Raw genomic sequence first — 23,621 nt, forward strand, 5'->3', positions numbered from 1 at the left:
GTATTTGTATCCTGTACATTGTTCCACAAACCAGCAGCTTTGCAACAGCTCTGTTGTTTCTGTTCATGTCCTGCAGTTAAACACTAACTTTAAATCCTTTGATTTCATTAGGAACCTTTGATGTAATTATCTGCTGGTCATATTTGTTAATCCTTGTTAAGTAAAAAAACAAAACAACAACAACAAAAACCAAAACATTATACTTTTATTCAAGTAGAGACAGATTATAAGAGCACTTCTTTTGTCTGTTAATAGTTTTTCCAAAGACATGTGCATGGTCCACTTCCTGTTGAAACTGAAAAACATCATCTGTGCAGTCATTTTTTCTTCTAATGATTAAATTATGCACATTTAATGCTGTGATATACTTTGAGGAGCACATCGTGCTACATGTGTATAAAAAACAACAATGTACTAAGGACAGGCCTGAATGTCAGACATGCATCTCAAATGCTGTATTCAGTGTTGTTTTGTGAGCCAGAATCGCTGACTATTGGTGCAATGTTTGCACTTTTCCTCCTTTTCTGATCTTCAAGTCAGTGGACATATTTTACTATTTGAAGAGAGGTGTCACATTTTGGATATTTCATCTCTGAATGACAGCAGAAACCACCCGTGTTGTGTTCCTTTCATCCCACCACTGTGTGTGACAGCCCCCAGATGACGTGGTAGGACAGGAAACATGGTGGGAAATGTAATAAGACAAGAGACAGAGCAGCTTTCAAGATTGCTTTATAAGATATATATATTTTTTTTCAGATTTGAATATTCATGTCAAAAATACATACTATGATATACAGTTTGCACTACATCATCTTAGCATGACAGACGTCACAAGTAGTAACTGAAATATTAATTTAAATATTAAATAAACTGATGGTTAAGTAAACTGAAAGTGAATGTGTAAACACTAAACTAAGGTTACTCTTCCTATTGCAACACTTCCAATAAAGTGGTTCTGTAACAGTACAAAAGTATTAGAATATTACTATTTTCTGTTTCATTTCCAGTTACAATGAGAAAAAAATTCCACAGTGCACTTCTGATGTTCTGCTGTGATGCTTTCAGTTGAATGTAGCCTGATTGCTTGTTCGACGTCAGTGGTCCATGGTATGGCGTTTTTTTGTTTCTTTTTGGATGATGGGATGGTGTTCCACCACAGTCTGCCAACCTGCTCCTCTTCCATACGCACTCCCTCTGCTTCAAGCTCAGGAATCACAGGGTCACTTTCAGTTCAATCAATCATATCTTTAAGGATTTGAAACTAAATGTTTTTTCCACTAAAAGGGCCTTGTATTGCATTTAAAATGAAACTGAACATTTATTCTTTATGTCAAGTAGAAATCCAATTTTTTTTCCCAACATTTTGATTTGAGTAAACAGAGTAAAGAAGCCAAAACTCTGCTGAAATAATTCAAGTGTCTAACTGCTTTTGTAGACAATCACTGGTCTCCACTCTCCTGCCAAACACTGGAGGGGATACACACAACGGCAGGAAAAAGAATTACTAGCATAACTAGTGAGGCTTTCTGAACCAGGAGAACAAGATCTGAAACATACTCTATAACCGTTTTCTTTGACACGCTCTCTCTGATCCCAGGTCATGCACGTAACAGAGAACAAGGTTTCATTTCTGACGAGTCTCCCAGCCTCTTAGCTCACCCTTTTGTCTGTTCTGGGTGACAGAGGGGATACTGAAGGGGAAACTTAAGATTTTGGGCACAGGCCAGGTGAGTCTTGTTGACTGTCATCCTTAAATCGCTTCTCTTTTAGAGCCTTCTCAACTAGCCATGGGCTGAGTAAGAGTCTATCGCTGGCATTGAGATGTGACTGAAACTTCGGTAGTGGAGGCGGGAGGGAATCAGGCCTCAGCAGCGGGGAGAGAATGGTGGGTCAATGGGTGACTCTGTGAAGGACTGGAGCTCATAGGCAGCACCGCTGTCCACCTCCATGGACTTCCTGGAAAACAGCAGGCGGATGTCCCTGTGGAGGTAGATCTTCCCAGACTTAGAACTCTGGAACCTGGTTGGCATTGGGACAGAGAGAGAGAGACAGAAGACAGCGAGGATGAATAAGAGAGGAGAAACGTCACGGCTACTGGAAATATTCCAATTTTAATATGCACTAGACACAAAAGGTCAGCCAACTCACCTCAGATGAACGAGGTAGCGCAAGGTGCGTCCGTGGCCAAGGGGCTTCCTGCTGGTCTGATTGTTTGTGTCACGGCGGACGGGAACAGAGAAGGTCCTCTGGCGTAGGAAGGTCTGGTGTCCAGCTGGCATGGCTCGTAGGTCGTACATCACAACAAACATCTTCACCACCGTCTTGTTGGGGTTAAATAAGGTCTGAAGCGTAAAACCAGAGAGCGTAGGAAGATTAAGGTTTCTAAGTCTTTGTGACCTGAGCTCATCGATAAATACAGACATGACAGGATCTTACCTGCTGTGAAAGACACTTAAAATGAACATCACACGGTACATGTGATCCTTTATATGTAAACAAATATATACAGGAAAATGTATTTTAAATACAGATGTATAAGCACCATAAATGAATAAAAACATGCCCTTAAAGTTGCATGTTACATGATGAACCTTCATCTATGACCACTAGGGGTCTCCCTTTCCCTTTGCTACTTTGTGTAATTTGCTCTTTATTCTCAGCCATGTGTACACCCTTCTGCAGAGGGATCTATCTTACAGAGGGAAATATTTTGAGAATATTTCTACATTTGGAAAAAAAAAGACAATCCCATAAAGTTCCCTCACCACTTGAATGGTTCCTGATGGAGGTACACGGTAGCCCCTTTTCCCCAGGGACTCCAGGTTTATCACACCCTGTGAGAAAACACAACCACAGTGTCATAAATAAGGCTAAGACACACACACACACACGCACGCACGCACGCACGCACGCACGCACGCACGCACGCGCGTAATGAAAACTGCGGATACAGCTTTCAGTTCAAGGCTGAATTATTGATTGACTAACTGGGGGAAAAGTAATCTCACCATATATGGTGAGGGAGCGTTGTCATCGGAGACGCTGTAGAATGACACATCCACAGGTAAGGTCAGGTGACTGGGGCAGAAGGACCCACTGGCTCCAACCTCTGCTGTGAAACCCTCCACTAACCCTAAAGGCTCCAAGCGGTAGTTCAGCACACACTCCTGGAGAAACACATGGCAGTTTTTTTATCCTGTCAGCAAGTATTAGGTAACATTTTGAATAAGGAAAACACAAAGTTAACCATCAAAATGTACAAGCTGTTATATGATGAATAGTCCAAATTTTGCACTTAAAAGCAGTTGAATCGATTCCCTTTGTGAGCATTTTGTTTCATTTGAATTATTTATGGAAGAAAACTGGCATGAGTAAAAGTACACCATTCTAAAAAATGCTGGATGACAAAGACACGATTCTGAGTGTGTTTGTGTGTCGTACCTCAAAGTTTCCCAGCAGACTGAGACTGGCAGGTGGAGCGCTGGCACTGAACAGCTGCTGTGACTCATCTGTGTACCCCTCTCTCTTTGGACACACCCTGAGGGGTTAAAACACACACACACACACACACACACACACACACACACACACACACACACACACACACACACACACACACACACTTAAGCAACTTGTTTTCTACGCATTAGGTGTGAAAGAACATCAAAAATGTTCACCTTACAAGCATTCCTGGTATGTCTGAATAGGTCTGCTGAGGTGATAAAGAGCCTGAATCTTAGTTATGTGTGACCAAAGCATTATGAGGCATCTTGACATGTTCATTACCTGACATTTAATTTACTGGAACAGAAAAAATGTCATTTGTGTCCATTGGTCGCACAAACAAAGTAAGAAACTCAAACATGGTGGCATGACAACGGCTTTTATCAGCCACAGCCAAAGTGAACTTTCCACCCTGAAGGCCAGACTCTTGAAACATCTGCTTTATCAAAAGCAGCACTGAGCTACCACCCACATCTACTGTGTGTAGGCAGTGCCACGGAGCTCTGTGTATATAAAGCCAGTTCAGTTTCGTCTGCCATTTTGAGCAGAATGTGTGTGGTTCTAGATGCAGTCACAGTACAGCAGAGCTTCAGCAGGTGGCAGCGTGAGAGGAAGAGTCAGCAGAACAGGGCTGACCTAACCTTACCACTGAGAACAACGCTCTTATTGTCTGATCTCACAACACATAGACAATACTTCGAAAACCTACTGCTGATCCAAGGCTATGTCAGCGTGTTACAGTTTAAACATGGCAGCCGCATCAAGTCTCTCCCCTAATATAGATCCTTCATACAAAGGCCCTATGTCTTTGGATAGCTCAAATAATCGTGGTGGTTAACTAAATAAATCAAAATAATAACTAATAACTCCGCTTTGCATACAATAACACAATATCAAATGCTCAATATCAAAACCAGACTTTGCCTTGCTGGCACTTGCACATAAGCTGAAATGTTGCAAAACAAGAAAAACAAGCAAGTTTGATGATGCAAAGTATGAGTAACTTGATCCAGATGGTACTATAATAACCAGATGAAGTGGGAGGCAACTGTAAAACAAAATATTCTTTGTCCTTTAAGTGTTATTAAGCCTGCAGTAAACCTGTGAAAGCCTCCTGACCCGATGCGCGTGGACAAACTGAGTTGGAGTTTGGTTAACTACAGTAATAAAGATCCCAGGTGGGAAAATGTGTACCTTTTCCCAGAGGCCCAAGGCAAACCCTTACAGCCAACCAGAGAGGTGTCCAGGTCAAAGTAGCCTGTTTGATTTTTCCTCTGAGGAACCTGAGGCAGACACAAAGGACATGATTTACACCAAGCAACTGTTATAGATTAGAGCCTGGAGGACAAGATATCTCTTAAAATGAAATTTTAAAGTCACAGGAATTCATTTTTAAAGCACAAGCTGTGTAAATATAATAAACATTCATGTTTGATGATATTGAGTGCAAAGGGCATCGTCATGTGCATACAAAAATATGTGGCTTGTGTGTTGGTGAGACTGTATGTGTGTCTGTGTGTATACAAGTGTATATACATGTGAGACCTGCAAAAGACAGGAAACTGTGATGATCAAGCAGTGAGGTAATCTGGCACGCTCAGTGAAACAACTTATGAGGCACACATGAGTCACGTGCCTTGTGTGTGTGTGTGTGTGTGTGTGTGTGTGTGTGTGTGTGTGTGTGTGTGTGTGTGTGTGTGTGTGTGTGTGTGTGTGCATTAAGCTTGGCTAACAAACTCAGTATCCCAGCAGCAATAAAAACACCTGCCAGAAATGTCAAAGTCTCTTTATGGGAAACATTCACAGACCCACTTCTTACACTGGTGAAAGTACTGTGAGTAATGCTACAGATGGCTTGGAATAAAGCGTAGTGAGTGTGTTGGCATGACAAACACAACTGCATGGACACTGACGATGACTGAGTCAGTGAAGTGTTTGAGCGTGAGTGTGAGCCTGTATGCGCAAGTGTTAACAAATGCACAAAGTAGAAAATGACGATGATCCTGAGTTTGGTGTGTAGATGAGTGTGTGTTTCTTACAGGGCTGGAGAGCAGAGGCAGGCCAGTACAGGGGTGGAAGGCCTTGGTCGCTGTGGCGTCTAATGAGTGGCGATTCTGTTTCTTCCAGCTGTTGCAGGGACGCAGAGGGGAGGGGCTGTGAGCTCGCTGGAGCACAGAGATGGGGACAGATTAAGACAGCTTGCAAGTACAGTGAAATTACCTGCATTCATCAAATCACGTTCTCATGAATCATGTCATTTTGATTATCACGCCAGTCCCACCTGCTACCAACAAAACAGTCACTTAAACTGAGTGTGAGATGGTAAATTTCAGAAATGTGATGGCTGTTGTTCCTGATTACTGATAATTTCTGAAATTAAATGTCAGCGCTTTGATAAGTAATTTAGGCTTCTTGACTTTTATGTGTTGAGTAATCTGACAGATAATTGTTTAGCTTTACAGTTATCTTATTTTAGCGCAAAGTCTGGAGGAAGACACTGCTCCCCTTTCCAGTTAATTAGTGAGCTTTAGTGGCTGGGGCAGGTGGGAGGATTTTGTTACTTTTGGACAGAGCCAGGCTAGCTTGTTTCCAGCCTTTGTGCTAAGATATGCTAACTGGCTGTTGGCTGTAGATTCATATCCATCCAGCTCTCAGCAAGAAAGCAAATTAGCTTATCATTATTATAATTTCCAAAATGCTGAACAATCCCTCTTCAGTGTAAGACAAAATGAGGAGTCCCTTACCAGCACAGTAGAGGGGGGACTCATGTCTGGACTGCTGGAACATGCAGACTCCGAGGGCGCCTGGTTCTCATCCTGCGGGGACGAGGCCTGGGCTGTCGCACAGTTCTGCACCTGCATCTGGGACTGGTACTGAGGCTGAGGCTTGCTGTGGTTGTGGCTTACGTTACAGTTCATGGCAGGGCTGGCATCACTGCAAGTCCAACTAAAGATCTGGGCACTCCTTGGGCTGTTCTCAAGGACAGGGGAGGCAGAGGGGGTTTCATGGCTGCTGGGTGTCCTGACTCTGAGCTTTTCCTGTGGGGAAGTTTGTAAACGCTGACCAGCCTGGGTGTGGAACTGGCCTTTGAATGAGGGTTCTTCAAGTGTAAAGTGAGCACCATTTTGGGCCAGGGGAGAATGGCGTTCGGTCCCCGGGTCGACTCGGGGCTTGTCTGTGCAAATGGACGCGTGTGGGGTGGCGGTGTGCGTGCTGCCTCTGTGAGGTTCGTGGCTGGGTATGTGGCCGTTGGCGTAGCCGTTGGTGGCAGTGTGTGAGGAGGCTTGTGGGACGTGTGTGGTGTGTGAGTATGTGCGGACCGTGTGTGTGACTGTTGTTGTGTGTGTGTGGTGCAGAGGGCTGCCACTCCTGCTGTGCCTGGGGGACAGAGAAGGGACAGACAGTCTCTCTTGGATGAGTCTAGTAATGTCTTGTACTGCCTGGGCGATCAGGGAGCTGTCTCTCCCCCTTTCCTTGTCTTTCTCCTCTCTCTCTCTCTGCCTCTCTCCGTTCCTCTCCTCCTCTACATCTCTTGTCTCAGTCATTTTCAGCTTCCTGCAGGCTGCAGGTTTAGGGGAGGAGCTCTCTCGTTTGCTAAAAGGAGCGTCAGTCACGGGTGTGCTGAAGGGGCTCGGCCACACACGTCCAACAGACTCATAGGTTGGTACCTCAGGCTCTTTGGTCTTACTGGCAGTTATATCGTCATGGTTACTGCCCCACATGGTTTTGGGAGGGTTTTCAGAAGCAAAAAGGCCAGGAGGGAGCGGCGGTGCTGAGGGGTCACAGAAGTTGAGCCTCTGTGCAATGCGTGCGATAACTTCCTGTCTCTCCTGCAGCAGCGAACCAATCAGGGGGTTTGTCTCATTTGCGGGCCTCGGGGAGGGGCATCGGGGTGGCTCTGCCAAGGAGAAATTCTTAAAAGCTCTTAGAGGCTCTGGGATGGGCCCCTTTGACCTGTCACTGCCGTTGTTGCCAGATCCGTAGTCCTCTACTTGTGTGGGGTCAGATGAACCATTAAGAGCAGAGTATAGCCACTTTCCTGCTTTACTTGCAGGAAGCGGAGATGGGGAGTGGGAGCGCGAGGGCGTCGGGGAGTGAGAGGACCTGTGGAAAAGTGGTGAGCCCTGGCGTTGGGGGATATTGACCTGCGGAAGCTCTCCATTCTGATACATGTGGTCTTCCCCAGGCTCCTGGCTCTTCTTGCTGAAGGGAGGCGCCACAGCAGTGTGGGGAAGGCTGTTAATGGGGATGTTGTTGATGGGAAGATTAGGAATGGGTAATCCATTGAGGAGAAGGCCGGACATAGAGTTGGAGCTCTTGCTGTACATGTTTGAGTTCTGTAGGAGGTTGTCTTTGCTGGGGTCCTGGCTCTTTTTGAGGGTGGGCAGGCCACCATGGCTGTTGAGGTTCGGGTTGAGGTTGGGAGTCTTGCTGTAAAGGGGAGGCAGGCCGGTATGGATGCTGCAGGCCAGGGTGGGGTAGGTGGGTTGGCGGGGGAGCGACTGGACACGAACCTGCAGTGCAACACTCTGAGACACATTGGGGACGGGGAAAATGTGCTCTGAAGGCGGCTGGGAGAACTGCCACACCAACTCCTCATCAGCAGCACTGATCCTGTTTGACAGGGAGAGATGCAGTGAACACACCATTGTTAACTCTTCCATCTTAAAATATCCAGGATTTGTCAGAGCCTCCAGAGATGCAGTTTTACTTCCTCCTATTCAATTTGCAAATCAGCAGAGTACATAAGATTGACACCTATATATAATGACACAACTTCATATCAACTTTCCTGTAGCTTTAATAATCTGGTTGTAGAGCCTCAGCGAAAAGCCTTCAGCCCACCAGTGTCAAAGTCTTCAGCGACTGATATGTCTAACCTGTACAGGATGTTTCTGGGGACGATGCCATGGGAGGCGCTGAGCCAGGCGCTGAGCTGGGAGAAGAAGACGTAAGAGCGAACAGCCAACAGCAGAGTCTTCTCCTCAATGAAGCGATCGCCACTTCTATTAAAAACACAGTTAAAAAGAGGCGGAAATGTGCCAGCGTGTCAGGTTAATCAGAAAACAGTCCAAGGATGTGTGTGTGTGTGTGTGTGTGTGTGTCTTTTTTTTTTTCCAAACACAGTGTTCCCTGTTACTGCAAATGCCAGTAGGAAAGTGGGGCAATTTGTCAGACTAATTAACCCTCTGAGTGCCAAGTCAATTATCTGGGTTTTATTAATATTTTATTTTGTATTATACTTTAATAGCTTTTTTAATCTTCACTTTCGCATGGATCTGGATCTGTATCTGGTTCCATGGTAATCATGAATCTCTTTTATGTAATTTGACACATTTACCAGCCCATACATTATAGAAACACATGCATTTTTTTCTTAGAATTGATTAAACACATGAAAAGCTCTATTTCTAAGCTCTAAGTCTATTTCACTGAAAGATTTTAAGGTATTTTCAACTATTTTTATTTCTTTTGTTGCACTTTTTAAATTCAATTTAACTCAAGTCAAAGCAAGCAGTGAATGTGAATGTATTAGTTGTGGAAACCAAGGAAAGCAATGGTTGATGGGAGGAGCACCAACCCTGGAAACACAGCATACTGCATTTCTCTTGTAAAGTGCAGATATCTTCTCTCACAAGATATCTTGTATGAATATAGCTGTACAACATCTCTTGTGAAAACTGAAAAATGTGCCCTTTATGAGCACAACACGTTTAAAGACTAATATCAAGTGTGTGTGTGTGTGTGTGTGTGTGTGTGTGTGTGTGTGTGTGTGTGTGTGTGTGTGTGCTTGTGTGCCTTACTGTCTTGGAACTGGCTGCAGGGTCCATCTCTCCAGCAGTAGAGCGTCTTGTTTGATGACCGGGTCGCTGATGGGGTCACTTGGGGGGCACTCATCACCATAGCAACAGTCAGGCAGGAGCATGACCTCAATCATGATGGGGATGCTGTTCCTCCAAAGCAGGATCACCTCCGAACGAGTTCGCCTCGCCTGCCGACACTGGACACACATGCCCACAAACAAAGGTGGAGGGTTAGTGCTCATTAGCGAATGTCAACACCAGGACCTTGAAATCTGGGGGCAAAGCAGATGGGACCCTGAAAAGAGCCTCCCTTCAAGCTGAATTTCTCAGTGATTTTATTGAGGTCACATATTAACTAGAATTACCGCCTCATGGTTGAAGTCCTCAGCCACTCAAGTTGGGGTTTACATCCATGTCTGTCCAGATTCAATAATATATGGAGTGAAGACTTTGAAGGAATTGTATAAAAGCTATGAAGCGTACTGTCAGTATGCATCTATGATCCCGGTGAATAACTTCCAGTGAGAAACATGTTGTCTTCACTTAGAGACTATTTTTACAGAGGAGTGCAGAGGACTGATAGAGAGCTTCATCATATGGTATGACGACAATCACCTGAAGCTCAATATCAGCTTGTGATGGACTACAATGCTTCAGACACGCTGCAAAGAAGCTACAAATTGTTAAAATGTGGATGCACATCTTCAACTCAGCACCACAGAAGGTCTATACAATCATCATAGCTTCAAGGTGGACGCCAAAGATTAGAGTCACCAATTCAGGATATGACCAAATGTGAAATATGGTCACTATCTCCCCTTCCAGAAAAGAGTTTTTGTAGAACATTATGATATCACAGTAAAGTTCACATTTGACCTTTCAGATCTAAAAAGTCATCACTTCATCATTTTATCCTATGAGACATTTGTGTGAAATTTTGTCAACATTAGTGTATTGAATTATGGTCAAAAATGTGTTTTGTGTGGTCACAGTGACCTTTGATCTTTGACCACCAAAATTCAATGACGCCATGCTTGAGTTCAAATTGAGTGCAAATTTGTGGCCAATTTAAAGAAATTCCCTCAAGTTGTTCCTGAGATATTGTGTTCATGAGAATGGGACAAATGTACGGTTGTTGCCGGTAGTGAGGCATAAAAATATTTCCAACTTGGAAGTTTACTGTATATGTGCTATTCTGTACAGCTGCGGATGGAGTTCCAGCTGTACAGGTGAAATTACAGAAAACGTACAATTACCGCTGATATCAGTGTATGATATTGTGTGTACCATATCCTGTGTGTGCACATGTGCTACCTGGGGCAGTTTGTCGCTGCATTCATGCTTGTGAAGAGGCGGCATTGCCGACTGGGCCGGTGGACAGTGCAGCCCCTCGGTTCTGCCTTTCACAGAATATTCTGGTGTCCTTCCCTCAGTGATGAGCAAGGTCAGGAACACCAGGAACTCCTCCGCATCATACTCGAAAAACTCCTCCGTTGCATCTGGACATGGTAGAGAAACAGAGGGTCAACGTTTCTGTTCAAACACCTCACACCTCAACAGGAAATAAAGAACAAATTGGAGCAAAGCAGCAGGTAAACTACTCATTTGCCTATCGTGTGACAGATTCTGTGGACAGTAAACACAATCAGAAAGCCACTTGCATTGACAAAATATGCACGTGAAAGCCTTAAAGTCTTTGTTTAGGTTTTTACTTGAATGGATACGGTTATTTAACTTTGTTTGGAAAGACCTATTTAGAGAAGGGGCGTGGAGGTAGGCAGGGGATGACACCACTTTTCCAGTTTGGCTGCATTAAAGGAATATATTTAGACCCTCCATGTCAGCTGAGCTAAGGGGTGAAGCCACACACACCGTCTGCTCTCTTTCATGCAGCACACACACAAACACACAAGCATAGGCAGGGCTGACAGTGACGTCATTCACACTCATTAACATAGCATCTGCAAACAAAATCTCAACCAGAACAACAAAGAACAGAAATAATATTTATAATGCACAACCCAGTGCTCTACCAGTTTTGCCAGGGTGGGGTTAGGTGGAGCTGGTGGGGTGAAAAGTACCTGGCAGGACAAAGAGCTGAATAAACCTTTCACCATTCAGGGACAGGCTATTCCCCTCAGTCAACTGCAAGACTATTCTGTAGAAGCAGAAAGACCACTGACAAGGAACACTCTGCTGGATGTCACATTTAAATTATAGCTCACGCTGAGCCACTCTGCTGTGGACTATTATTCACAACAACCAAATTTAGATTTTAGAATGGACTACATGGGGGCTGATTTGTATGAGGACACTGGTCATATGCTTCTAAATTCAAACCAGTTTGTCTCCTGCCTCAATACAATTAACAAAATCCTGCTCTGTTTGTGTTGTAATTGAAGCTTAGATCTAAAGTCGGAGTATTTTTAGTAGGATGTTGAAGAGCCCGTCTTAGCTCTCTATCTCCTGCACTCCTCGAGAGAAAACTCCCAGAATCCCACAGGAGGTCAGCTGATACACAACAGCTCTGAGAATCACAGCTTTCTTTCTTTACAGCACACAAGCAAAAACACTGACGCACAGAAGCTGCCTGCCCTACAATCTCCAGCCTTCCTCCTGCCTTCATTTACATTGGAGCCGACCAAATATTAGGTCACATTTATGTAGTGGATATTTTGTATGTTTTAGTCATTTTGAGGATGTCAGCTCTCATAAGGCTACGAGTACAAACACACACAAATATACATACAGCCTGTCCTCCTCCCACCAGAGCCAGGCTGGCTAGAACAGAGTCCCTCTCAGCTGGCTCTGCAGAAGTGTGAGCTACGAGCTGCTGCTGCTGCTGCTGTGTGTGTGTGTGTGTGTGTGTGTGTGTGTGTGTGTGTGTGTGTGTGTGTGTGTGTGTGTGTGTGTACGTATTGCAGTCAGCCAGTCAGTCACGCACATTCCTCTCAGGGAACTCCTCCTACATGCCTTTAAGCTGCTGCTGCACGTGGAGAGAGGCGCAGTCCAACACAAAACATGAGGAGGGAGGGAGGGAGGGAGGGGGTCTGTTAGCCAGCTGTAGGCTGAATAAACGCAGGGTGAAAGAGATGGAGAGGGAGGCTATATTCAGGGACAATCTCCTTTTCTTTATGAGCTGCAATCGGAAAGGCGTGAACAAAGGGAGCAAGACACAGACCAGAGGGAGAAATATATGACAAAAGTCAAGATTCAAGGACACACATGCCATCACCTTTACACAAGGGTTTATTTATTTATTTATGTAATGTTTATTTAACAGGGACGATACATACAACATTGCCACAGGAAATGGGAAAATAAGAAATCTAGCTTCAGCTAATTTGCAGTCTTTGTCCCTGGTCAGGCTTTAGAATAGAATAAAATATATATATTGGCTTGAATGTACTGGATATACAGTAGGAGGCTATGGTTAAGATAAATAGAAGGTTCCAGTTCTTGGTCCTATTGGGGGATTTGGGCTAAAGGTGAAGCTCCATGAGAGAGGTGAAGAACAAAACAGAAAGGAAGCATGGATGGATGGATTAGGGGAGGGAGGTGAAAGAGTGATTAAGGGAGCAGTGAAAAACAGCCTCTGGGATGTGGTGTGCTACAACCCCCACCAAACACACACACACACACCCACCCACACCCACACAAGCGTATACACATAGAGCCCCAATCGTGTGTGCATAGTGGGTGTCAGATGGCTGCTTTCTAGGAAAGGCAAACTAAGGAACACATGCACATACTCGAAAAGCACATATAACAAAAACACGCATGAAGACCAACAGACACAGGCTACACAAAAACACTATCACCAAACACGTGGACCCACTGAAAACATACCAACATATATGTATGCTGGTATGTTTTCAGTGGGTTCATACACACACACACACACACACACACACACACACACACACAACCACACATGCACACATGTTCAGTGCAGGACAAAGGGCTAGTGATGGAGGCTTTGGTTAAGGGGCCCAGCCTGCGCACGCATAGATGAGAGCTGTCATTCTTTAGGGCGCTGTGCCTGAATAGAACATTCCTATGAAGACTACACACACACACACACACACACACACACACACACACACACACACACACACACACACACACACACACACACACACACACACACACACACACACACACACACACACACACACACACACACACACACACACACACACACACACACACACACACACAGCTGGGAGGTGATCAGGAAGCAGGACAACATAAAACAGGCAGAGAAGTAGGAAATCTATCCACAGACGTGAATAGAAAGAGCTGGGTTCAACATACAGAAGCACATTTACAGAACATGACGACGTTTGTCCCGTCTCAACAACTTCAAATGATCATAACAAAGAAGTCTGATTATAATAGCTGAGAATCAAACAGAGGAGGTGTTATTTCAGCTTGATGCAGGATGCTGAAATCTTTACAGTCAAATCACCTCTGTCTGTGACATTTTTAATCCTGTCTTTGGTACAAATGGTTAAAATCATTGGGGAATTTATGTAACAATCCACATTGTGTACAAATCATTAAACCTTACAAGCGGGGCTCACTGTTCAATCCTGCCTTTTGCTTCCCCTCCTCCTCCTCTCTTTCCCACTGGACCGTGACCAATTCATTCCTGGCTCTCCATCTCTTTAAAATCTGCCTATCAATTTATATTTGTATTTTTTGAATTATGAATGAAAGATGTCTCCAGTCCCTTTCTTCTCTTTGCTTTTGAGTACTCTGTGTCTGTACTATATGTACATGATGTCATTTCTGCCAGCCCCGTTGCATTCAGTTGAGAAGTTCCATAGCAACTACTAGCACTGCTTGAGAAATGCAAACAGAAAAACATTTCAATCAGGAAAAGATAATCAGGTTTAGACCCACTGTTTAAATAAGAGGCTTTGCTGATACATCCTGGCCTTTATGGACCCAAAACCAAATACCTAACACACAACAGAACACTGATCTTTCTCTTTTCCATGTGCGTGTGACCTCTCCTCCAGCTCCCGATAATGTGTGATGTGAATTATGTAACAGGTCGGATTTAGATTCAGGCGTCTTATTATTAGACCTGTGACCGCCTGCCACCAAGTGCAGCTGGAGCCCCGCCTACGGATTGGCAGGTTTGGCCTGTAACACACGCACATTCTCAGGCACACACCTCTCAGCTGGCTCGGTGTCCTCGGGCCAGCAGATCAGTATAATGTCATGTGGTCGATGGAAAAAGGCCTCTAGGACAAGAGTGGAGCGGTCAGCCTGATAGTCAACATTGTGTTCAGAGTAAACACACAGTGGAACATGCTGACACTCACTTTGGTGTGATTCATCAGTACCTAAGGCCTGTCAGAGAGGCAAACGAACAAGTCAAACATGTCAGCGCCTAGTCAAAATGGTTACGACGCTTGTGATTTGAATACATGTTGCTGGAATGCATTTAAGATAAGCAGACCCATTAGAACGTTAAGTAGAATGAAGCAGCTTTACTTCTTTCTGTAGCTCTGCTCTCTACATGCACACTCATTCACACACATACTTAAAGCTAATTTCAATGCTGTGTAAGTACTCATATGGCAAAAAAACCACTCCCTTCTTCCTCTGCTCAGCCAGTGCAGTTCTCTGCATTTATTATTTGTTTATGGCCACGTTTCATTTAAATGAAGTGGAGAGCACTGCACAAGTCTTGCTCGTCTTTCCTCATTAGTGATGCCTCTGTGTCGGGAGGACTGCAGACAAAAGAGTGACAGATCAAAGTCTCAGCAGGAACACAACAGTGAAGAGGTCACCTATAGCTGAGCTACTCGTTATCAAAAACAATATGAGATCATATACTGCAGGGCAGCATCCAGGGAGAGACGAGACAAACTTCAGAAGGAGAGAGACAGAAGTTCTCCACAGATATTGGAAGAGACAAGCGAGTAGTCTTAAGGTCAGCTAGGAAACGTGCACAGTTAGTTCAAAAGGCAGATAGGAAGTCACATTAATGCTGCTTCCAGTTAGTTGTCCGTCAAGTGGATTTCATGGAAACGTTTGAAACCTTTTTGGAAAACAAAAAAAGCAAATTTGGTGGCATTTGCTTCTGCTGAGCTGATATAAAAACTAGACTTTCTGAATGTCAAAACACATTCAGAAGAAATAGTGTTAAGAATAGTGTTAAAATAAAACCATATCGACTGTGTGCAACTATCTGGCAGATTGTGGGAAACAAATATATTACAGATCATATTTTAGAATGGCTAAAGGCTCCTTTTGAACTCTTGTAGGTACACAGGTAGCACGGTGGCACAAGTGGTAACACTGTCGCCTCACAGCTAGAAGGTGGCATGTCCTCCACCATGCCTTGGTGCCTGCTGCTTGAGGAAAAAGGGGGCCTTTCTGTGTGGAGTTTGCATGTTCTCCCCGTGTTCACCCGGGGTTTCCTCCTTAAATAACCCCCACTAAAAACATGCAAGAAGGTCACCACCTGACCAATGGTGACGAAGGTGAACTGGTCCCCGGGCCGGCTGGCAGCTGGCAGCCGCTCCTGGTCTGCCGCGGAGGATCGACAGACCAAGGATGGGATAAATGTGGAGTCCAAGTCAAATATTAAAATGAACTTAAATATGTGATAAAAATAAAGCTGGAGTAGTACACTTGCAACCAGTTTTCTCCAGTTCGAGACTGTGGAAGTAAATAAATAACTGTCCACTGCTACTGTTAAAGCTCCTGAGCAAGATATTAAAGGCTCTAACTGCTCCAGTGGGGCTGAGGCAATTTTCTCAAGATGAATAAATAATAAAACTAAGAGAACCTAGGTCTGTATCACTGGACCAATTTCTTGAAAAACAACGCAGCGGAGACACCAGAGGATTTCTAAGACTCCCGAGACTTAAAATGCTCTTTTAAGGATGTATTTAAATTGTATTTCAGGACCTGCAGACTTTGATAACCAGGCTGCCAGATGGCTGTGTGTCACAGGCATTTCCAACCACATTCAGTGCAGCAGCGGCAGCAGTCTGCTGAGCTCGCTGAGGTGTGTCAGCTTAACACATAATGATATCTAGCTCCTTCTGAATGAACCAAACGGTGAAGGTTCAACCCTCCCGACTGCAAGTTCCTCTTTCTGATCAGGTACAGCAATGGGTGTCCTTGATAGAAAAGATTTTTCTTCTGCATTCGTGCCTCTGGTCTCCACTCTGTAAAAGTACTATATGTGAAGGCAAGTGAATGCCCAAGTACATGTATGGTACATAGGGCTGCATGATGTTGGAACTGCAACTTTAATTCACATCTCTATGCAAAATCCTTTAATGATTCTGTGATAATACATGTGCTTTAGCAGACATTTCAGCCGCATCAAATAAAGCCCTTTAATACTTCTCCACATTGCTCAACAAACAACAAGACTGTGTCACATTTCTTGAAGTGTGCAAAGGTAGAGGAAGCAGAAACAGAAACAAATCTAAATTTAACAACAGTTCTGCTGTGCTCATACTGAAAGAAGGGACATGTTCTGTTGTGTGGGACTTCAAAAGCACTTAGGTAACATAGCAGTGCACCATGATACTTGTCTGATTCTCCAAAGCTCATGAAGATGACAGAGGCAATATATGCATTTTAAAATAAACGAAGACACAATCACACTCAATTAAGAGTGAGAATGAGACTCTTGTTTTGTCAAGAATTGTGCAGCCCTAACACACACACACACACACATGTACATGTACACACAGAGCTGCACTTTTATAATGAATATACAGAGGCAGAATGTGAGATTACACTGACAGTTCTTCCATGCTAAATCTCCTTACTGCAGCCCCCGGTGAGATAAATATAGACACAACTTGGTAGCTCTCATTTTCTGTTTATCTCTCTCTGTCTGTCTGATTTCAAAGTGTAGGTTCCAACAATCAACTATTTGATGACTTCGTGGTGGTGTCTGCCAGTAGCACCCATGTTAAAATGTAATGTGGTGGAGTCAGACACTGTGGAGCGATAGAAATAATTGTGAGGCAGTGAGAAAAGTTCCAACAGGAACAAGTTACTTGCTTTAATGCTGACATACACCATAGTGTGCTCCTCTGCTTTCTACGTACTATAGCTACTAGGCTAAGCAAACACTTTAATGTGCACGCACCATCCTCTTCTGAAAAGATAGCACAGACGACACAAAGATGATCTCAAAATGCCAGAAAAAGGCACTGCCCTAAAATCCACCACTGGGAGAGGTTTTTGACAGCTGCCTGATGTCCACTATGTGGCTATCCCAAGATGATGAGAGCACATAGCCAGTTTCAAAGTATTCAAATGCACTGGTAGCAAAGCAGGTGGCAGATTTGAAGTGTCAGCAACTCTGGCAACTGCATTTCACCACCCTGGGAATTATTTGCAATGGCGTCTTTTCTGTCCCATGGCCAGTTCTGCCGTCTGACCAACTATATTTGGAGACCAGCTGGTCTGTGAAACCGATGAAACTCTATCTCCCTTTCCTATATATCTGAAAGATTACAACTGCTTGTTCATATATAAAGTATGTGTTCCTTACCAACTCTGCATTTCTACGAGCACTTCACAACAAGAGTGTGGTTCCAAACATGCTGCGAGCACTGAAATGTTCATAACCACAAAACAGACAGGTCTAAAGAGAAGCTGCGTCTGAACGAGTAGTCTCAACCACAGTATGTACTGTATGCATCCATGCACAACATGCACATAAGAATGTGTGTATATATGTAGTATCCTATAACACAATCTGGTGCATACAGAGCAGCCAAATCCATAATGTATTCACTGACATCACTTCATCTCCATTCAGGACTTGTTATGCTTATGGTACCTACAGGTTCCCACAACACACTAGTTCTTTGAGTGCAAGCATAGTGTATAGTGCAGTATAGTTCATGTTCCTCATAATGGTGTTGAAGCGGCAGAAAAGCAAATCAGTCACCATTTTTGACAAGTCTTCTAGGGTCTGTTTTTGTTGTTGTCAGCTGTCTAGCAATGGTGTCATCCTTACTTCAAGCAGGGCTGAAATTAACTATTTCCATTGTCAATTGATCTTCTGATTATTTTCAAGATTAATAATTTAGTCTAAAAAAAAGGCTCATCACAATTTTCCAGAGCCCAAAGTGACATTTTTAAATTGTCCAAACCCAAAGACTCTTCATTTATGACCAGATATGATAAAGAAAAGCAGCAAATTCTTCCATTTCAGAAACTGGCGCAAATGTTTGGCTTTTTTCCTTGGAAAATGACTGAAAAGATGAACTGTTTATCAAAATAGTTGGTGATTAATTTTCTTTTGATCGATTTATCAAATAATCGACTAATCATTGCAGTTCTGACTTCAAAGCTTAGAAGATTTAAGACACCATTAACTGAGCAGCCCTGCGGTAATGCACGACAGCACACCTCCTCCTTTTTGAGTCCCAGTATAACAGGAAAGAGCTGCCTGATCTGGGCCTAATGGAGAACAGTGATCAGCGATCACAACTGTTGACCAGGGAAGAAAGGGAGGGGGGAAAGGGACAAGGGTTACCAAGGCAACAGAGACCTTGTGTTAAACATTCCCGTCACGGTGATTGAAGAGTGTCTGTGTGTAGGAATGAGCTGCACCAGTACGCGTCTTTGTATGTGACAGCGAGCTGCTTGACAAGAAAAGTTCCTCCTGTGCTCTGTGTGTGTGTGTGTGTGTGACGGGCACTGGATATATACAGCATACGGTTGTTTTGTGTTAGAGCATGTCTCCTGTGCCTCGACTGTATAACCTCCTTGTATTGCACACTGAGACCGTCTGTTGTGCCTGTTAAGCCGTTTATGTGATCATACTTGCTTTGTGTGTGTAGGGGTGTATGTTATTCCAAGTGTGTCTGAGTGTTTATGTCCCTCTTGTATTTCTTGTTCTCCGTCTCTGCGCCAAAGCAGCAGTGGATTGCAGCTAAATTTCAATGGTAATAACAGGGTCAGCTGTGTGGTTAGGTAGCATTGTATAACATCAATCACATGTCACTGCCAGCTCACCTTTCCTGTTTTTGTCCGCCTGGTGTTACAGCATTAAAATACACTGGAAGTGGCGGTGAAGCCTGCCAAGAAACGGGCATGTTGTTGCCAGACGACTGTAAGGAATGATCGGGACCACTAGTCCGGAAGAGCTGATCTAGATTCAGATTGATGTTCTGAAATTACTGATAACAGGCTGGCTGACACCGCAATCAAATTTGACCAAGTTGGCATATCTCACCAACAAACTTTGCATTATGTCTGTTGACAACTTCTTAGAATCAGGGAGTTTAGTTTTAGAAAAGGTTTTCAGTGTTGTGTTTTAGTCTGCCTTTTCCAGTTTCCCTCCACTTGATGAAGTGAAACATTTCTTCAAAACTGTGGACTTTGGATCTATGACGTGTGTGTGTGTTCCCCTCTCCCACTCTGCAACCCAAATGGGGCAGATTCACAGCACACTTAGCAACAAGCCCTGATTGGCTGAGAGGCATCAGTACAATTCCAGCTGAGAAGAACCCTTCTTCTGTTTTGTGACCTTAGCTGCTATTATTCTCCCACTGCCAACAAGCAACGCACACACAGACACAGACTTGACCCAGACTGATACACCACCTTGCCCTCTCTCTAACACCCATTATTGTCAGTCATAAACAGAGCTGTTGTTTAGAAGCTGAGCAACTCGCATACTAGAGAAGTCACGTGGTAAACAAGCTCGGCCTCTGGAAAAAACTTTTCATCATGAGGTGCGCGCATTTAACAGACAAAACTCATGTCAGCTGATGTGGAAAAAGTAACTCAAGGCTCTCTCTCACTGACCTGGGACCTGCTTTCCGAGAGCAGCTATGTCTATCAGATAGTGCTTCTTTCACTCGGTTGTTGACATGTCCTCGTGTCCCTTTTCTTTCAACAGTTCTGGTAGGTGAATACCTGTAGATTTTTTGTTCATGGCTGTTTCATGTTTCTAACACAGCCGTATATGCAGTATTAGCAGGTCATCTAGTTTCCGCCCACACTTGCTGCAGTAAACTTTTGTTAAGTTCATGCACACAAATCCCCCCTAAATCACTTGCTGTTCAGCTCTCTTGCGTTATTAGATCAGTACAGTGTGATGAAAGCACCAGCAACAATGGCAGCCTATCACAGTTAGGCAACCGTGGAGTTCTACAGAGTCTGCAGGATTTCACTGCAACCACACACTATGCCAGCTGATTTCAGTGAGAAGACAACGTGAACCAGACAGGACTGTTACATCAGCTGGTGTTGCATTTGAATCAGATAAAACCTGCATTCTCTCTGCCAGCTATGGACCGCAAAGACGTTAATTCAAATCCCTGCTGGGACGCTCTCAGACAGGAATGAGATAAAGTATGCTCTCTTCATCTTTAACAACTGGGGTCCTTGAGTAAGGTACTTGACCCCCACCATTTTTCAGATGAGTTGCTTGGTGTCTAAAACAACTGCACTGGGCAGCTTCCAGGTGTAAATGCATTAGGCTGAGTAAATGCAGAGCGGAGTGAAGCTGAAAAAATGTCTGTGCTGAAATTAAAAAAACAAAACCATTGAATACTAACATAAAGCCTCACAAACACCAAAGTAAGAGGGTAGGCATACTTGTAGCCGAGGGGGATTTAAGTGTACCATGCACATGCAACAATTCATTGCACCTCTCTCTCCTAATCTCCCTCTCATCTTTCCTGAAATTTCTGAGAGATTATCTTCACAAGCAGTGACCTAAGGTTTGTTGCGCCCTTTCTGACCTTACTTGCACACACTGTAGCCAGGCCTCCTAAGCCCCTGTTATTCAGGCAAGAGTGGTCCTTTGCAAACTCATTGTCTAACTAATACCTGTTATGTAATGTGGAGTGGAGTGAGTAAAGCAGTACTGGACAAGGTGGGCAAAGTGGGAATTACTATGGCCCAGTAGAGCCAACAATCATTCAGTCTTGTCTAATCAAGCCTTAATAATGTAAACTATTGCTCTAAACTATCATTTTAGATTCCAAATGTCACATTTTTGATTTCATTGAAATGCCACAAAGTAGCAAATGCACATCCCATTATTATTTCAGGCACATTGGCAAGAAGGAAACAATATCCAGATTTGTTTATGAGAATAAAAATGTTACTGATGCTCATTTTCTCCTCTACTAGTCATTTTTTGGTACTTATTTATGGGCCACTAATTTAACTGTGTGTATAGATGGAGTCTCCTTGACCAATTTCTATCTGCTCAAAAGGCAACATCTGACTCTAAATCTTTACTATAGCAACTTAAATTTCAGCAAGCTGACTGCTGGTAGCTATAGGACACTAGGGCAGTAGGACAAACCAGCCTCTCTCTGTAACCAGAGCCACCCTGTTCAACATGAATGCATGTGCCTTTGACCTCGCCTTTGCTGCCGATGCCAATTTCTAGAAAGGGGAGTCCAAATTGAGCAACTCGAGCAGTGTCTCAATCTCCAAAGCCCACATGAAAAGTGTGTCAGTTGTGGCACAGGCAGTTCCAGGTGGCTGGAACTGGCTGCAACGAACCGCTTGGGACAAAGAAGCACAAGGCCAAAGTCTTGATGTGGCAAGGGGAAAAAAACCCTCACTATATTCATGATAAAGCTGCACTGAATGATTCATCTGCCCCAAAGAGCCAACAAAAGACTCTTGTTCCCCTTCTCTCCTTTTGGGTGATTCTCACCTTTCATTATTAAACTGTACTTCACGTCGCTGTCATTTAGCACTTTCTTCTGTCAGGTCCTGTGAAACTGAAAGTTACAGCTCCTTGACACTCAAATTCAACAACAGCATTCATTAACAGCACATCAAAAGCCAAAAGCTTACCACTAAAATCAGCTGAGTCAAGGGGAAAAAGGACATTAACCCAGTTTAACAGGAGAGACTGACAGTCAGCTGGTTTGTTGGGAGGGTGAAGCAATGCTGGGATAAGGGAATTGCCTCGCTCGATACTGCAGCCAGCCTGAGACTGATAAAATGAGACAATGGAGAAAAGGAAAGGGGATAGTGGTGATGAGTCTCAAATTAACTTAACCTCACACTGTTGTTAATAAACAATGTGCTTAACGCCTCCACAATGAGCCCCTGAGGTACTCTGCGTTAACAGACACTGGGAACATTAGCATGCGTGTGTGTGTACCCATGTTTCTATCACTTTGAAGGAATAGTTCATATTAGAGATCAATTATCGCCTTCAGGTTTCCCTTAATTAATCAGTGTTAGTGATAACCCCCAGAATGAATGCACAGAAAACAACAATTCTTCGATTTTTCAGCTTTCTTGTTTTCCTGTTATTTATCACTCCATACTGTTATCAGACATTTAAATTCATAATTATCTATTATGGCACTTTAAGTACTATAACACATATAACAGTACATTGTCAACACGGGAACACAAACAGATGAGATGTGTGCATTGTCTGTCAGTGAGGTGTATGACCCTGATTAAAATGCTGTGCTTACGTAACAGTGTGTGGTGTCTGGTAACAGACCTTAAGAGCTGAGGAGGATTCCACCCCCTTCAGTCAATCTAGATCATCTGACAAGCACTAGTTCTTTGTTTCCTCATTAATTTGAAAAGAATTCCGTTGCTTTTGTACTCTATGAACACGACTGAGAGCTTGTTATGTTTTCTTGCTTTGACTGCCTTGACTAGTTAGTTGGAACTGATATTTTTATTTTATCAGAGGAATGCTGTTTTTTTTAATGCTGCTCTTCAGCAAATGTGAAGTACTACAATGTCTGGTGTACAAAGAATGTGTGACTTGGAACTAAATCTAAAATTGCTTCTGAAAATACAACCCCGATTCCAAAAAAGTTGGGACACTGTGTAAAACCAATATATTTAAAGTTTGACCTCAGCAGATTTTTGTAAATATATGCTTATTCTGATGGCAGCAACAAGTTTCAAACAGGTTGGGACAGGAGCAGCTGAAGACTGGGAAAGTTGTGGAATGCTCCAAAAACACCTGTTTGGAACATTCCACAGGTAAACAGGTTGATTGGTAACAGGTGATAGTATCATGATTGGGTACGAAAGGGGCATCCTGGAAAGGCTCAGTCATTCACAAGAGAGGATGGAGCGAGGCTCACTACTTTATGAACACATGATTGTTTAAAGGATATTACTACATGAGCTCAGGAACACTTTGCAAAAACGTTTTCAGTAAACACAGTTTGTCTGCAAATGACTCCAAAAATGGGCAAAAAGGTGGAGCGTAGGTGGAGCGTAGGTGGAGCTAAGTGGGACAAATGAAGAATGGTCACAGACACCCAGCAGCTAGCTGTCACTCAAAGCAACCAA

The 23,621-nt window shown here is 43.7% G+C and overlaps 1 protein-coding gene across 1 annotated transcript in view; it reads right to left on the reverse strand.

Annotated features, from left to right (window-relative positions):
- Positions 1 to 715: 715 nt before the first annotated feature.
- The window catches only part of atosa (atos homolog A), a 30,120-nt gene continuing 7,214 nt past the window's right edge, over positions 716 to 23,621 (reverse strand). Inside the window, exons 2-12 of the mRNA XM_070958596.1 lie at positions 10,626 to 10,810; positions 9,312 to 9,508; positions 8,388 to 8,513; positions 6,252 to 8,121; positions 5,547 to 5,672; positions 4,702 to 4,790; positions 3,445 to 3,541; positions 3,012 to 3,170; positions 2,769 to 2,837; positions 2,152 to 2,345; positions 716 to 2,022 (exon numbers count right to left, since the gene is read on the reverse strand). Of these exons, the coding sequence (XP_070814697.1) occupies positions 1,869 to 2,022; positions 2,152 to 2,345; positions 2,769 to 2,837; positions 3,012 to 3,170; positions 3,445 to 3,541; positions 4,702 to 4,790; positions 5,547 to 5,672; positions 6,252 to 8,121; positions 8,388 to 8,513; positions 9,312 to 9,508; positions 10,626 to 10,810 (3,266 nt within the window). The 3' untranslated portion in view covers positions 716 to 1,868. The remainder of the gene's footprint in view (positions 2,023 to 2,151; positions 2,346 to 2,768; positions 2,838 to 3,011; positions 3,171 to 3,444; positions 3,542 to 4,701; positions 4,791 to 5,546; positions 5,673 to 6,251; positions 8,122 to 8,387; positions 8,514 to 9,311; positions 9,509 to 10,625; positions 10,811 to 23,621) is intronic.

The sequence above is a fragment of the Chaetodon trifascialis genome, chromosome 1, assembly GCF_039877785.1.
Source record: "Chaetodon trifascialis isolate fChaTrf1 chromosome 1, fChaTrf1.hap1, whole genome shotgun sequence".
Classification (NCBI taxonomy): Eukaryota; Metazoa; Chordata; class Actinopteri; order Chaetodontiformes; family Chaetodontidae; genus Chaetodon; species Chaetodon trifascialis.